Raw genomic sequence first — 16,884 nt, 5'->3', positions numbered from 1 at the left:
TACTTACAGTACATCAGAGTAGAAAACAGTGAACCAGGGACTCAGCCATAGTCTCATGAAAGGCAAAGATCAAAGAGCAGAATGCCTCATGAATAACCCCAGCCTGTAACCCAGGTTAGCAAAGGTATATTGATGACCTGAGCTTCCAGCCACTCTAAAAACAGAACTCTAAATAGTTAACACCATTGCAGTCATTTCACACATACTGTTTTATTGCCAGATTCTTTCTTGAATTTTCTATCGTATTAACATCTTTTCAACAACGAGGCCATTTTGGCATTATCCTGGTAGTCATACTTGGGCCCATCGTGTTTGACCATAACCACCCAGGTGGAAACTATGCCCCTGTGCACAGTCTCAGTGGTTCAGAGGACACCTTAGCAGAGAAATGGATGCTGACGTTGGGCTGTGAACCACACCTCAAGAAGAAATCTATGGTTCTCTATAGATGAAGGGATCATTTTCATTCCCACTGTGAAGCCTAACAATCCTGTTAGTTTAATGATCTGCAAAGTCACCGCCAGTCCAGCCAGAAGCCTCTATAGGGCTGACACGGCACACGCACCCCCTCCAGCCTGGCAGACATGTGGCCAATGAATGACGCCACAAACCCATATCAACACAAAGTACCATTTTCACTTTTGTCATCTGCTATGAAATAGATTTTCCTTCCATGCTGAAGAAACAATGCCACCTAGAGTTGACCCGATCATGAAGAAGAAAGTTAAGTAGTGAGTAGGCAGAGCTAGGCTGCTGATACCAGTGGGGTAAATAGCTTTATAGCATTATCTACTAAATGTTTCCAGATGACAAATAAAACATGTAATGGACGCTGAAGGCTGAATTGCATTACCTGCTCATTTCAGTCCCTGTGATGGATGCAGAGAGGCCAGTGCTAGCGACCTGGTCAGGCAGACCTTGTCCCATCAGAGAACTGGCATCGAGATCCTTTATATGTCTAAACAGTCATCATTTTATCAAACAGTCCCCCACCAGGTGACTTGTCCATCGCCTGATCCTCCAGTGCCTGCTCAGCCCAGTCCTCTGGCATTGCAGAGACCCCCAGGTGGCATGATGTTGTGGGAGGCAAGGGCATGAACCTGGGGTTCCTCCTCACTCCAGCCTCACCACCCCATGGTTACAATTGCCAAGTCAAGTTCTAGTATTCAGGCAAATGGAGACATTATGTATGAAATGACCAGTCTGGAGCCTTTGGAAGTTGCTGAGATTGATTTTAACAAAGAAGAACTCAGTCTTAGCCGTGCCTGCTGAACTAGAAATGGGGTTACCAGGCCACCATCTTGTGGAAATTAGATCAGCACAGATAGATGTGGCGCAGGGCAAACAGCATCCTCCCAGGGTTTCTCGAAAGAATCGCATTAACTACATTTGAACTCTCTAGCTGCTTTCGGCTTCTGGGTTTTTTTTTGTTTGTTTTTAGCCAAAAATATGCACTCAATCCACCTCTTTATAGAACAGGTATATAACAGGTATATAACAAGTATATTTTTGCTCAACAGCATGATTTTGTAGGGCGTTTAATAAAATGGGTTGTCATATAAACATGATCGTTTATAGAGGAAAGTCATGTTGAGCTTAATGAATTGATTTCTGTCGAGCATGAGCTCAGATGAAGGCATTGTCTCTAAGTTTGCTAATGCATTATCACCACCGTCTCCTCTTCTTGTCCTCACAAAATTACTTTGTCTTGAGTAGCATCTGTTTTAAAATTTAAATTGCTCTGCCCTGAAGCGTGTCACAAAAACAAGAGTATTTGTATCAGAAGTTTCAGTCTCTTGAAATTGGAATGCAGGGTGATTCATGAGTTTTGCATCAATTATTAAACAGTCGTAGATGAAGATATGCAGAGATGGATGGGGCAGTAAAGTATTCTGGTTACACCTACTGGCTTAGCCATGATAAATGAGTCAGGAAACAGGAAAGTTCAAAGCAAGTATTATTAACTGGTGCTGCACTGGCAGATGCTCCAAGGGGAGGTAGACAGTAGCTGCCTATAAACAACTTAGTATAAACACCAACTGGCTGGCAGGATTCAAACTGATATAGGGACCTGACAACGGGAACAAGAAATTTCCAAATCCTACCTGCCAATCACCCTTTCTGATGCAAAGTTTTTGAGGGAGACAGTCCAAGGAGTGTTGAGACCAGCCAGATAGCCCATCCTGCAGAGGTCTAATCAAATGCTTAGATTTGAGTTTGAGGCCTACCTTGTTTTGACCTGTGTGGATATCTTAAACGGACAGTGACAACTTTGTCAGAGCATCCCAGCAAAAAGACAACGCTGACTTCAGACTTTTGAGCCATCCCGGGAGGGGAGCTGTGTTTCTCTAGGAGTGACATTTTCTTGGATATTGAGCTAAAGGCTGACCCAGGAAAACTATTCAATTCTCTGAAACCCAGCTTTACCAAAGGGTAGGCCCATCTTGGGGTCTGGTTAATGTGGCTGCCACATGCAAGGGCATTATTGCACTTAAGCAGGGTCTTCACCCTAATGACATGAGAGTAGCCTGGCTCAGCCCAGCTCAGTCTCCCCAACAGCCTCTCATCATTCCCGCTGCTCCTTCTCTCTGGGAGGTGTTTGTGTTTTCAGTGGTCTGAGAGCATTGCTCACTCTCAGTGCCTGAGGGCAGCCTGAAAGTGACCAGGAGCAGCCCTCTCTGCTGCCCACTTCTCCCCAAGTCAGGAAATTCCCTGAGTAAGCCCTTTGGTGACCACATGCTGGAGAGCCAGCGGCAGTAACTACTGCGAGCTGTGCATGCTAGCATCAAGTGCTTTCCAACCAGGGCTGCCTGTGGTAGCTGCAGACACTCAGCAGTCGTCTCTCCTCTGCACATGAGAGCACTTGGCTAAGGTGTGCACGCTGCAACAAGGGCAAGTGGTCGAATGATTCACTTGCAGCAATTGGTCTACCCACCTGTTGGCCTCTCTTACTCCTCAGTGGGCGCTTGTTCCAGAAACGTGTCTTCTGAACTTACATCAGGAAGCAAGGAACCATGCAGGTCATTCAGAAGCATCTTCCTGGGTGGGTGATGAATGGGGTTTCCAGTTGTGATCTTCAAGAGAAAATGGGGTGGCCTTTTCTAAAGGAAGACCACTGTAGTGGGCAGGAATGGCAGAGAGCAGGATCTCTAATCCAGCAGACAGGGTAAAGGAGGAGTCAGAGTCTTAGAGCCCTCAGTGGCTTTTCAGGCTTTTATTGGGATTTACCAGGTACATGGCAGGCAGGGGTGCTGGGAGCCCGGGAGGCAGGAGGCCTCCCGGCCCCCAGCAAGTCTTCACTCTTTCTGGGCTCTCCGGCGTTCTCTGGTGGTCTCTGCTGCTCTGCTCTCTGCTTCTACTCGTGGTTCTTCTCGTGGTTCTGCTTCTCTGCTTCTGCTGGCGTCCCCGTGATGCCACCCTTAAAAGCCCAGTCTCAGCCCAGGTGAATCCCATCTACATATGCCCACACCCTACTCCAGGTGCCTGCCAGGACCACAGGGTCCCATGATCTATCCTAATGGCGGGAGGACAGAAAAGCCTGATACTTTTTACCTTACCCTACAACTATGCACCAGAAGTCACAAGCTGGTGGCCCACAAGCCATATTCAACCCACCGACAAGATTATGTTCTTTTTTACTTAATATACCATTGGTTTACACAACTCTATAAGTTTTAGGAGCACAGCTTCTCACCTTGATAAAGGTATCTATGCCCATAGCCACTGCCAAAGTTCTAGCTCACCACTAACTGACCCCTTTGGCCTGTGCTTCCCACCCCCTGCGCCTCTGCTAACCATTCTGTTGTCATCGTCCACGAGTGGTTTTTGTTCTATTTATTCATTTGCCTTTTTTCTCTATATTTGTCATATGAATGAAATCATTCAGTTTTTGTGTTTCCTGTTCTGACTTATTTGACTTAGCACAATCCCTCAAGGGCCACCCATGTTGTTACAAATGGCAAGATTTCAACTTTTTTAAAGCTGAGTAGTATTCCATGGAGCACATATCACAACTTCTTTATCCAGTGATCTGCCAGTGGGCATTTAGTTTGTTTCCATGTCTGGGTTAGTGTGAATAGTACTGCAATGTACATATGAGATGTGGCTAGATCTATGTTTTTTAATGCCAGGCCATTGAAAAGCCAGTTGTCAATATATAAAGTTTAAGAGATTTTGCATAAAAATCTGGACTTCCAATCTCTTTTTAAAAAAAACTCAGAATACCTGGCAATGTGACAATATTTCATGGCCACAATTAGCTTAAGCCTACTAGCCACTTGTCCCTTCAGAGGGGACACAAACATTCTTCTTCCCCACATGTGCTTTTACTCCATGTCATCTCATCGTCCCCAGGGCTTTTAGTTGGCTACTCCTGCCATCCATCATGTAAGAGGCCAAGAGAAGAAACGGTGAATTGTTCTTTCAGACACACCTAACTTGAAAGTGACTGTGTCTTAAGCCTTATTCTTTTACTTCTGCACAAAGAGTGACCATTAGAAGCATGTTCATACAGTATGGTTATATGTAAAGTGGAGAATTTTACACTACTTACCTGAACAAATCAGGCATACAAAGAAAATCTTGAAATGAGGATAGGAAAGTGAGATTTGAGTTATTCAGGGGTAATTGCCTTGGTTTTCCACCTCACCGTTTTCCCTTTGCTTTCCTCACATGGACATAATCTGCAGAATGTTCCTCTGTCAAAGGCCATCGTCATAATTCCCCTGCCTCCGATTTAAAAAAAAAAAAAACCCTCATTTGCACTCTCGGTAGCAATTGTTGGAGCCCTGCAGGGGAATAATTGCTGAGGAATTAACCTCTGACATTTTTCTAAAAATAGGCCTAATAAATCTAATCATAGGTAATTTACCTGTCCGCGTTCCTCCGGGGGTAACTAGCATTGAAGAAAGACTTGGCAGGCTGGCATTCTTTCTGCAATTATCTGTGATCTGAGTTCCTGGGGCCTGTGTACTTTCTCTGTTTAGATATATGGAGTGCAAATTGCCCTCTCCCCTCTGACTTGGTGACCTTATTTTCTGAACACCCTATTCCTGGGGTTGGAGTAGGGCGGTGCTCATCCAGAGGGAGTATTGGGCTCACCAGAAAAGAGGGAGGTAGATCAAGCTGAAGCATTTTCCGGCTCCTTTCTGCAATTCCCATCCTCCCAAGTTTTCCAGCAATTTCTTTGTGCCCCCTCCCTTCCTGTTCCGTGAGCTTCGGGCACCCCTGCCCTGCTTCATTGGAGTCCCCAGCCCTGTCATGAATAGTCACGAGGGACAACTGTCTGGGAAAGTTTCTTGGTGTAGTAGAAAGGGGGAAAGCCACAAGTGGGCAAAGGATCTGCGGTGGGAAGAGAAACTGTCAAAGAAAACTGCCCTTTCCCTGAGCCATAAAGAAATTCGTTTTTTTCTTTCCAACAACAAAAGGGTCTGAATGTGCTTTTTCCTTTTGTTCTGGCTGGAAGTTTCAAGAGACCACAGGGCAGCGTGGGCATCGAGGAAATTTATAGAACATAAGATCTTATAAATTCCACTGCAGAGACAAAACCCTAAGCCCTTAAATGCACAGAAAAGTATGTCTATTATCTGTCGTTTCCAAGTAAGTGTGCAGTTACTTAAATTGCCTTTGTCTTCTTCTTTTCAGCTGACATTATCTCTACGGTAGAATTCAACCACACGGGAGAATTACTAGCGACAGGGGACAAGGGGGGTCGGGTTGTAATATTTCAACGAGAGCAGGAGGTAAGTGGCAGTGAATGCAAAATGCCCATTTTCTTCTTTTTTTAAAGGAGGCCTCCTACTGTTCCTTAATCCTCGTGTGTCGCCCTTAACCTGGCTGCTTTGCTAGCAAACTAAAAACTGCCAAAAAGTCATTAACATCAACAGTTGCACACCCAGGCTCATAAAAGCACCTGAAAATAGAGCCTTTTCTGAGCATGGTCTTATCTTTGCAAATTCTGCTTTTGCACATTCAAAATGACTTCACTTTCATCTAACCTGCAGAAGTCCTTGGGTGCTTGTTGAGCTTAACTCCTTTCTGAGTGGGATGTTTCCTGGAGCTATTGAATTTCAGTCTCTGTTGATTTCAGGTGCTCACACAGAATATGTAAGAAGGGAATAATAGTTTTATTTGGCAACAGATATGATAAGGACAACTTGGGTCAGTAGAGAATGGTAGCGCTCCCTACCAATGGGAGTGAAGTATCTCAAAAGCTATCTGAGCATTGCATATGGTGGGCACCTTCTAGAATGCCTCTGAAGTCCCTGAGCTGAATGCTATATGCATTCTGAGCAGGTGCTCAAACTCCCAGTGACTCTTGAAAAGCCCATTTCTGCCAGACTTGGGTTCCACTAGGAATTGTTTCTCTTTTTCATATAAATTGAATTTTGGGGTGTCTGCTTCTGTTTTGTCAGAGTGGAATTATGGCCCAATTTGATTTTCTTAGCCTCCCCTGGCATGGTCCCGGAGCTTCCAGCAGGCGAGTCTGCGTTCTGGGAACTCTCCCATCTGCTATCTGCCTGCCTCTGAGATTCACCCAGCACAGCGCAGGGGGAGGCCCCAGCGGGGGAAGGTTTCACCAGAGACGTCCCTAGCAATTTGAAGCCTGCTTTGTGCCTCAGAGCCATTTGTGTTACACCTCCCCTCAAAAAAGGAAAGCCTCATTTAGAGGTGATATATTTGGTAATTGCACATTATTTGCAATTAATTTCTATAAGGGCATCATCATCCCTTGGGGTTCTGTAGAAATTCAAGTGTTCAGCATTAAATCAGGCACCCAGCCTATTCCATTGGCCCTGGAAACGTGAAAATGTGGTTGGCAAGTAGGAACTAATAGCTCTTCGTGACCTGGAATTTTTCCTGCTTTTCCAGAGCTGCCTAGTGCTAATTGGTCTGGCACATACTACACATACTTGACAGTCTGATTTGGATGGTAGCAAATCAACACTCTTATAAATTTATCGTTAAGGTGGACTGGCTCTCTCTGCAATAGGCAGGACAGTGACAACTATGCCAGCTTTTAAAGTCCTGCTAAAACTGATTTCAAAACTTCTTTCTCCATTTAAAAAAAAAAAAATCCAATTAGGTTCTTAGTGATGATAAAAAGGAACGGGAGGAGCTAGTTAGCATAAATTACCCAAGGCAGCATGTTGCAGTACTGTTCTGCTCCACATTTTCCATTAGCTATTTTTAGGTTTCACCTATTTTAATTTAGTGAAATATTTGGGAGGCCCCATTCATTAGGAGAATGAAGAGGGACACATTCTCCAAAGGAAGGTGTTTTGTTCAATAAAAAATAAGCATGGAGGGTAATAACATGCAGTCAAGTGTTAAGCTCTGTGCGAGGCTGGGAATGGGAAGGAAAGCTGAGCCTGAGGAGCAGAGCTCTGTGACAGCATCTGGGTCAGGCCTGTGACTTCCGTGGGGGAATTCTCCAGAGACATCCTCAGTCCCCCATAAATGCATCCTCCACGGGGCTTCCTTTGTCAGGAGCATCATCCATCAGCAAGTTCAACATTGCAGTTTGGATGTTCAATATCCCACCAGAAAGAGAAATTTTTTAATTGAGTTTTTTATTAAGAATCACACTTTTATGACAAATGTTTAATGAGACCAGAATTTGAATTTTTGAACAGTTTCCCAAAGCTGGAATCTGGCAGCTCTTGGTAAAAAGGTCCTCAAATGTCTAAAATAAAATCTGCCTTCTCTTTCCCTCCTTTCTCTCTTTCATGCCCTCTTTTACTTCCTTTCCATCTTTCTTCTGTCTCTGGCCCTTTCTGGGGACTTTTTCCCATTTATTTTATTCCCTCATCATTTATTTAGTTCCTGCTGTTTGCTCTTTGCATAATCGAAGCTGGGGGAAGCCAGAGGTAAAGTCTCATCATCCTCCTAATGATGCGGAGGACTCTCTGTGCTCCTGTCTATTTGTTATTGGGGCGGGAAACATGGGGGGTGGGGGAGATCTGATGCCCCCATCTGCCACTTGGAAGCTTTGTGACCTTGGAGAGGTTTTAATCTCTTTGAGCTGCTTCTGCACAGTTCTTTGTCCTGCCTACCTTTCAGAGTTGCTGTGAGCATCTGGTGAGACTTAAAAAGCCAGTGCAAGGTGCCCAGACCATAACTTGGTACACTTTTTAAGGGACTGATGTAGTATATATGGACCTCAGTGTGGGCTGGTCCCTCCTAAGGGTGTCCAAAGCATATTAGGGTACGGAAAGAAAATGCTAGCACTTCCATTTGTATTGATTTCAAAATCATGTCCTATTTTGCTTTCTATTTCCATGTATATCTATGCTGTATACCATATATTAAGGCAGAAATTCATCTCTATAACATAACTAACTTATATGTATACTGGAGGCCCCAACATTTACCAATAGGGGTGCACAATCAAATGCTCTGAAGGCCATTGAGCCATGGCAGAAGTTGGGGCTGTGGGGTCCTGCCCATCTCACCTCTGATGACTTTGCACACACACACACAAAAATGCCTCCTAAAACAAACCCTAGAAATCTGACTGTAAAATTGACGCTACCAGAGGGGAGCACTGGGGGGTCAGAGTAAAAAGGGGGAAGGGGTCCAATGGACCATGGTGGAGGATTATGAATTCGGAGGTGGTGTGGAGTGACAACATACACCTGAAGAGGTGTGAACTCTACCTCTGAATCATATACAGTCTTATAAACCAATATTACTACAATAAAAAATAATGCAACTGGTCAATAAATCAATCAGTCAATCAAAATGGCCCTTAATCCTCCATCTCAGATGATCCCCTATGAGGTCCTTTTTGCCCTTGGTTGGCTGGTGTCTTTGAATGTCTAGTGGTCAACTGCTCCTGGGTCCCATGAGACCACTGAAATTTTGGCCAATATTGGGGACTCTGGTATGCCAGGGCTTAATCTCATAGGTCTGGGGCAAAATAAGTACAATAAAAAGAATCTTTCTTTAAACATACTCCATGTTTAGGAACTGGCACTACACTGTGTATACCCTTTCTACTTTCTTGGTGTTAAAATGTCCTTTCTTTTATGAAACAATTATGATAAAGTTTTTTGATATCCATACTTAATAAAATAAAATATTGGCACCTTTAAAAAAATGTACACATAATTTATGTGATTTGATCTCATATATTTTTCCCCTTCCTACAGAGTAAAAATCAGGTTCATCGTAGGGGTGAATACAATGTTTACAGCACATTCCAGAGCCATGAACCAGAGTTCGATTACCTGAAGAGTTTAGAAATAGAAGAAAAAATCAATAAAATAAGATGGCTCCCTCAGCAGAATGCAGCCTACTTCCTTCTGTCTACTAACGGTACGTGGAGATGACCTGGCTGGTATTTTCAGAGATACAGTCAGTCACAACATATATTTTAATCTCTTCATCTCAGTTTTCCTTTTTACCTCGAGGGTGGTTGAAAAACTTAGGAACAATATTTGCAAGCTGCCTAGCAAGGTACCTGGCTCAGACTAGTCTCTCATAAATAGTATATGCTTTCTAAAAAATTAAACGTATGACCAAATTATGTGAGATCTGCAGTTTTGGGGATCATTTCCAGGTTTTTGGAATGTGACTTCCTGTCTTAAGATTGACCGAGTGTTGTTCTGGGAACATATTTAAGGAAACTGGACATGCTGTCCCATTTGTGTGGCATACTGAATAGAAGTTATTAATCCCTGAATGCATTTGGGGGGTGGTAAAGCAGATGTCTATTTCTCTTTGACACGATCTAGTTCTCAGCTAGGACACAGGTCAAGAAGAAAGGGAGACTGGCCCAAAGAATTGATCAAGAATTCTGTCCCTCCATGCTCTTTTCCCACTGCTTTTGGGGGGAGTTGATATAAATAAGTCAGAGGAAGAGAATGCTGGTGGTTGAATAGCGAGCCATATTACATGTTAATTCAGTTAGTCTTTAGACAGTGGAATTACATACCCTAAATATTCTTAATACCCTCACCTTATTGTGAGCCTTCTATGCTCACAACAGTTCAGAATAAAATCATATATTAATGGGTACTAACTGATAACAATTAAAAGGATTAGTGTAGTAAAATCAAAGCCCTCTCCCAAGTAAGCTGGAGAGTGGAATGACTCATTTCATCCTATTTGTGAGTCTATAAGGAGTATACAATTTGAATATAAATCAAAGAAAAGGCATTTGCTTTTTGCATACCACCAGCATGTAAAAAGAAAGGATAATGCTCATTTATCAGGTGAAAAAAAATGCAGACTGAGAATAGGATATGGTCAAACATGATAATGTTTTTAAAGACCGAAAGAAAATACACTGAAATATGTCATGATAAATTTTTTATTTGTATTATGAGTGACTTGTAAATTTGTGTGTTTTTATCATTTTTATTTTCTAAATTTACAATGAGCTTTATCTTATGAAAAATGGGGAAATTTATAATGCACATGACCCCAAATCCTCAACTACAATGTATGAATCTAAAATAAACAATTCTGAAACAGCCAGCTTAGGGTTATTCAAGCACAGAGACCAAGTAATCCAATTCTTTTTCATCTCTGTAGTTATTGTTCTGTTTTTGATCCTGATTTCTTGATCGCCAAACCACATGGTTTTATTTTCATTTCTTCCCTCTTAGTTTAGCTATTTAGTTTTCCCTTGTCAAAGGCTCTGTACATTCAACACTATTTAGAATGAAAGAGACTTCTGATGGTTTTGACTTAATTATCTCATGCAGAGAAAAAGTGTCTGATTATCTTCTATAGCTGGCTTACTTCATATTATGAAATTTAACCTATTGATTATTATAATAAAATTCAAAGTCTTATTAACTACTTTGTGGGAGAATGAGAAAGAAATCAGTGAAATGCAATGAAGATTAATTATATAGCATAATGTTCTGTTAATTGAGTTTTTAAATAGTTTTTTGATTAACAAGGATATTATCTTCCCATTTGGGATGCTATTTCATATGCCAACAGCATCTCAAAATGATTCTTGTGAAAGAAACTCCCATGTTCTTATGTGATTTTCTTTTTTATACTAATATTGAGGTTGAGAATTTCCCTTAAGCCAAATAGGTTAACATGCAAAAAAATTAATGGAAGACAATTGGAATTACTGTACAAAAGAGAAAATGAAGATCGATGATAAGATTGTGTTTAAAAGCTGCCACAAGTAATGATAAACTGCTCAGAGAACCAGCCAGAAGAAAGAAAAAGTCATTACTCATAGTAGCAGCCACATGTTCCTTACACTTTTTTATCCACAAAGCTTCAAGATAGTGAGTGAAGAAAAATTGTGTGATGATAAAGTCAAGAATGACCCCAGGCTACCCAACCATGGGGAATTGGATTGAATTTACCATCAATTATCTTTTTTAAAAAACTGTGCTTATCTCATTATAGTTGGATACACTTTTTACTTTCTGCTGGAATATATTTCCAATGTTACAATTTTTAATGAAAAATACAACTGACATTCAAGTGTGAATCTAGACCCGGAAATTATTTGCCCAATGAAAACACATAGCATTACCTTGCTTTTGACTTCTGCCTTAATACCTGTGATGAGTGGGGATTTTCTACTTAATTCATTTTTCTTGTGTGCAACTAGTATATGTTCATGGTAAAAAAAAAAAAAATTAGAAAATACAAAGAAACAAAGTGAGATTAAAAAAGTGTCCCCACACAGAGAAAAGCACTGGTAATGTCTTTTAAAGAAAAAAAGCAAATAGGCATAGATAACAAAAATGTGATGTATTCTATAAACTGTTTTGTAACCAGATTTTTTATTTGATGATGTAACATCTAACAATAGGAACATCTTCCTATTGGTAACCACTCTAAAAGATCACATTTTCAATAACCACACTGTTCCCTTGTATGATGCTCCCACAGTATACTGTTTCCCACTATTAGATCTCTAATTATTAACAAATTCTCACTATTATAAATTATGTGTTTATAATAATAGATGTTGATATAGATATATGGAGAAAAGTATAAACTATGTACAGTATGTCATGCTTATTAAAAGACAGTAATAATGTTTATATATGCATACATAAAACAAATTTCCTTTTGTTAATATACAAAACTTTCATAATATTTATCTATTTTTATTTTAATTGTTATATATTTTTTACATCATTTTTCATTTCTGCACAATGTATGCATTTTCATCTTGGTTATAGTCCCCATACATTTCCCACCCCCCTTGTTTTGATCCTATTCCTTCCTCTCCCCCCCTGCAGTATGTCTCTGGTTTATAGTTGCTTGTTGATTTTGATTTTTACTTTATTATAATTAGTCTTTTTCGTGGTCCCTTATTTAGGTTTTCTAAATTCCTGCTATGAGTGAGACCATCTGGTATTTTTCTTTTTCTTTCTGACTTATTTCACTGAGCAAGATCCCTTCCAGCGCCATCCATGTTGCTGCAAATTGCATGAGTTTATCTTTTTTGATTGCTGAGTAATATTCCATTGTGTATATGTACTATATCTTCTTGATCCAGTCATCTATTTTTGGGCTTTTGGGTTGTTTCCATAGCTTAGCTATTGTAAATAGTTCTGCTATAAACATGGGGGTGCAGATGCCCTTTTGAACTAATGTTTCTGTGTCCTTTGGGTAAATACCTAAGAGTGGAATTGCTGGATCATATGGGAGCTCCATCTTTAGCAGGTTGAGGAATTGCCACACGGCTTTCCATAGTGGTTGGACCAGTTAAAAAAAATATGTAAAATTAGCTATATACTATATGCAGCTAATACTATATGTAGTCACCAGCAACTCGTTGCCATTGAAAATGCCAGAATCTGGACTTGTTTGCTCATGTTAAGAGTTAACACAAAGCTGCACTGAAGACAAAAAGAAAAATCTTTAATGTCCTTATTACCAAAGTAATATGTATTCATTGCTGAAATGTATAAAATAGAAGCAAACAGAAGCAAATAAAATTCTACAGCAACCTGAAAAAAAAATATTTATCTGTCTAGTGGAATAATGGCAGATTTTATTTCTATTTTTATCTTTATGCTCATTTTCACTTTATAATTACAATGAAATAGTCATGTAATGAAAATGAGAAAATATAAAATCTATATATGTGCAATATTATAGGTTTATACACTCCCCCCCAGAAAAAAATGCATAGAAAAAATACCACAAGCCTGTATGAAAAATGTAAACAGTGATTATCTCTGACTGGGGGATTACAGGTAATTTTTGTTCTTTATGTTTTATCTGTAATTTCTTTATTTTCCATTTAGCAATTTATCATTGAAAATAAGAACAGCAGAGGCGAAGTTTGCCTTGCCACGCAATAGAAAATATTTGGTGTTAAAATTCACTGATTTGTGTTCCTCTGAGCTCTAGCTGATGGGTAGCTCCCAAGTGACTGTATAAATAGGGCCCATGTCTCATTTTCTCACCCTAAAAACAGTTCAGTCTACAGCAGGATATCCAAAGAGGGCGAAGGAGTGTGGGCGTGGAGACAGAAAGTTCTAAATTCAGCCCAGCATCTGGAAAAGCTTCCTCGCCTTCTGTCCCCCATATGAGGCAGCAGGGCGCGCAACTGGGGATGCGTGAATCTGACACTTAGCAGCCAGGCGGCCCTGCCTGCAGGGTGACCAGCCCTGAGGTCCACCGACCTGCTGCAGGAGCAAGTGCTGTTGAAGCCTGCCGGTCAGTGTGGTGCGTGTCAGGAGGACAGGGTTTGTTGAGGAGACATGGAAGCGTCAGATGAGGAGCCAGCAGAGCACAGGGATCCTGATAAAGGCTTAGTCCATGTCCTGACCAGAGTGGAGAGAGGACGTGCTGACGTCATCACGCAAGAAGCCCCCGACGCCATCTCCTCCACACCACACACCCAGTTTAGGAACAAAAATGAAGCATTTTTCATTTGTCAGATTGAAATACTTGAGGCTCACTTACACTAAATGATCCATTGTTTATCTGCCGTTGAAGTTTAACTGAGCGTTCTCCACTATTTTCCCTGATAATTTGGTTCCTCACCCCAAGAAATACTAGTTAGCACTGACTAGGAGGCTGGAGTTGGTGTGGGGACCCGCCCAAAGTTGTCTGACTCCAAAACCCACCTTGTGCGTGCATAGAGGAATACACAGTCATATCCACCTTCCAGAAGAGATTTTAGGACACATACAGGTGACAAGTACAGGATCTGATAAGAAAGTCGCATAAAGCCATGGGCCCCACAGACATGATGTGCTGTGCCCCAACATGTTTCCCTAAGAAATGGAATTGAAAGCCTACAGGTGGAGCTTGCTATGTCAGGCTCCCCAAAACCCCCGGCAGCTCTGCTCATTCCCATGGCCTACCTGACCCTGTGCCCTTGGATTTCTCTCCTTGCTTCAGGGTAATAGAGAAAGACAGGTGTCAGCAAGCATAAAGGACTAGGACGGTGGAAAGGTGAGGACTCCAATAATACCAGCAGGGGAAGGGAGCACTGTGATGCATCTCCTTGCCATTTTATTTGCTGAGTGTTGCTAGGAATGGGCACTGTGTGTTTACTCTTCTAGCTAATAGCTAATAGCTCCACTGAGGCCCAACTGTGTGGTGGGCACTGGAGGTGTAGTGACGAACAGGACAGCACTCCCAGCCGCCACTGATTTTACATTCTAGGGAAGGAGACATCATGATGTGGCAAAAAGTATGAGGAGGGAAAATAAAGCAAGAGAGAATGATAAGGACACATTTTCTCTAGGTTGGTTAGGAAATGCCCCTCTGAATTTGGGACATAAACAGAGAACACAAAGTGAAGAAACAAATCACCTAAAAGAGAGTAAAGGGCTTTTCTGGCAGAAGACACAGCTTGTGCAAAGCCCTGGGGCAGCAGATTCATGTGTACAGGTAGCTATGATAAAATCAGGTGGCAGGAGCTTGGGAAGTAGGAGTGATAACAATCAGAGAGGGTGAAGGAGTTGGGGTGCAGGGTGTGGACATGTGAGGTGGGGCGCTAAAATACAGGTCAGAATAGTATATACGGTTATTGTGAACTGTGAAGAAACTCTCCATGTAAAGTGCTAACATAGTTACATGGTTATATCTGTATATGTGGCAACTGTTCTTAATCACAAAACCAAATTAATGTCAAGCTGTGGACTCAACAGTCCCTTGTCAAGAAGACAATCGTGCAATCACATACATGTTTTTATTTTGAAATATAAGCTCTGCTTTGAAATGACCCACTTTTTATGGACTAAAGCCCTGGACCTGAGCCAGCTGCAGTTCTAGATCCTTCCTTCATTACATGCACCTCTCCGCCTTCTCTCCCCTCAAGAAGACTCCTTCACTTTTCTCTTCACTGTAATGTTGACTTTCTCTGGTGTCTTCCATAGACAAAACTGTGAAGCTGTGGAAAGTCAGCGAGCGTGACAAGAGACCAGAGGGCTACAACCTGAAAGATGAGGAAGGCCGACTCCGGGATCCGGCCACCATCACCACCTTGCGGGTGAGCCTGGCAGCCACTGTGCCACCATCTTTCAAATACCTGGCCCTAGGGGTGGGGGGCAGTCGCCTAAGGTGACCAACTGTCAACTAAGGTTGACGGTCGCCATTGGTCGCAACTGTAATGGAGGGGGCAGAGAGATCAGGAGGAGCCTTACTTGCCTACCTTACTTCTCCCTCTGGTGGCAGAGGGAGAAGCAGGAAAGATGCCAAGCCGTCATGATACAAGTCCGTGCGTTTCCCTATGTCCTAAGGACATGCCCACTAGGCCCTGCTGTCCATAGGAAGCTGTGTATCCTAAGCCTCTCTCTCTTCACATTATCTAAAATGTCTTGAGCATCTTCTGTACCCCAGGTACAGGGGAGGGGACTACCCTGATCAAAAGCTGGAGGATGTAGATTCTGAACCAAACCGGCGTAGGTTTGAATCCTCCCACTTTCCAGAATATCAAAGGAGTCCCTTAACCTTTTGTCCAAGATTTAGTCATAGAAGTTTAGACATACATCTTCTCCCTCTGCAAAGCAATAAATGTAATACTTACTTCCCATGGACTTATGAGAATAAAATGCAGTGAGAATGGAAAGCCCTTTACTCCATGGCAGGGACTCAATAAATGAACTGTACCACTAGACTGAGTTCTTCCTTCCTGCCCTCCAGAAATGCACCGTCTGGTAAAGATGGAGGATTTGTACGACTAATATACAAATGATTATGACACTAAGTAGAGTAAGATAAATGCGATGAGAGTTGGAAAATTGCAGTTTGATCAAAGGAGGGAGAAATTACATTTGATTCTAGGAGAACAGGGAAGGTCTCATAGGGAAGTGATATTAAAAATAGATTTCTTTTAAGGGAAGGCTCTCTAGATGGAGGTTAAAGTGCCTTAGGACCGGGTGCTAAGTTTGGTTTGGGATGCATTCAGTATGAGTGGTAAAGCAGTACATGTGGAGCCCAGCCCAAGACCCAAGGGAATTTCAAAACTGTATAATATATGTGTTTTCAGCTACTCCACGGAAGACCAAAAACAGAGACAATGAGGTCCATGTGGGGGGATGCAGTTCCTAGGTCTGAAAGCAGATGGAATCATTATGTGACATATTAGGTCCCTTGTTTCTTTGTTCATTCATTCGTATATATAGTTATTCATTCATTCATTCATATCTTCATTCATTCACATCTTCATTATTCAGCAAATGCTTTTTGAGCAGACTATATGATGGGCCACAGTGTGGGGCTCCTGGGGGACCTGGTGGGTCCTGGTCTTCTGCTTAGCAACTTCTGAACAGACAAACATTTCCTGCTCCACTGCCTTTAGCCTAGAGAACTAAGTTGCCAGGCTGCCTTTTTAGATGGGGTCTGGAGGGGAGACCCCTCTAGTGCTGGAGGGGAGTGTGCTGGAGAGTAGGAATGCTGAGTCAGTCTGTGGAGGGTTGGAATTCTGGC

General features: G+C 42.0%; 1 protein-coding gene across 4 annotated transcripts in view; it reads left to right on the top strand.

Annotated features, from left to right (window-relative positions):
* Positions 1-16,884, top strand: part of PPP2R2B (protein phosphatase 2 regulatory subunit Bbeta) — a gene marked incomplete at both ends in the record, with an annotated part of 481,997 nt that overhangs the window by 356,402 nt on the left and 108,711 nt on the right. For all 4 annotated transcript variants that reach the window (XM_084252163.1, XM_084252164.1, XM_084252162.1 and 1 more), the window contains 3 exons: positions 5,644-5,741; positions 9,153-9,318; positions 15,333-15,445. In XM_084252163.1, coding sequence (XP_084108289.1) covers positions 5,644-5,741; positions 9,153-9,318; positions 15,333-15,445 — 377 coding nt within the window. The remainder of the gene's footprint in view (positions 1-5,643; positions 5,742-9,152; positions 9,319-15,332; positions 15,446-16,884) is intronic.

The sequence above is a fragment of the Talpa europaea genome (genome assembly GCF_964194135.1).
Source record: "Talpa europaea genome assembly, chromosome: 13".
NCBI lineage: Eukaryota > Metazoa > Chordata > Mammalia > Eulipotyphla > Talpidae > Talpa > Talpa europaea.
Note: the sequence above shows the minus strand (reverse complement) of the source record. Positions and strands in the feature narration are given on the sequence as shown.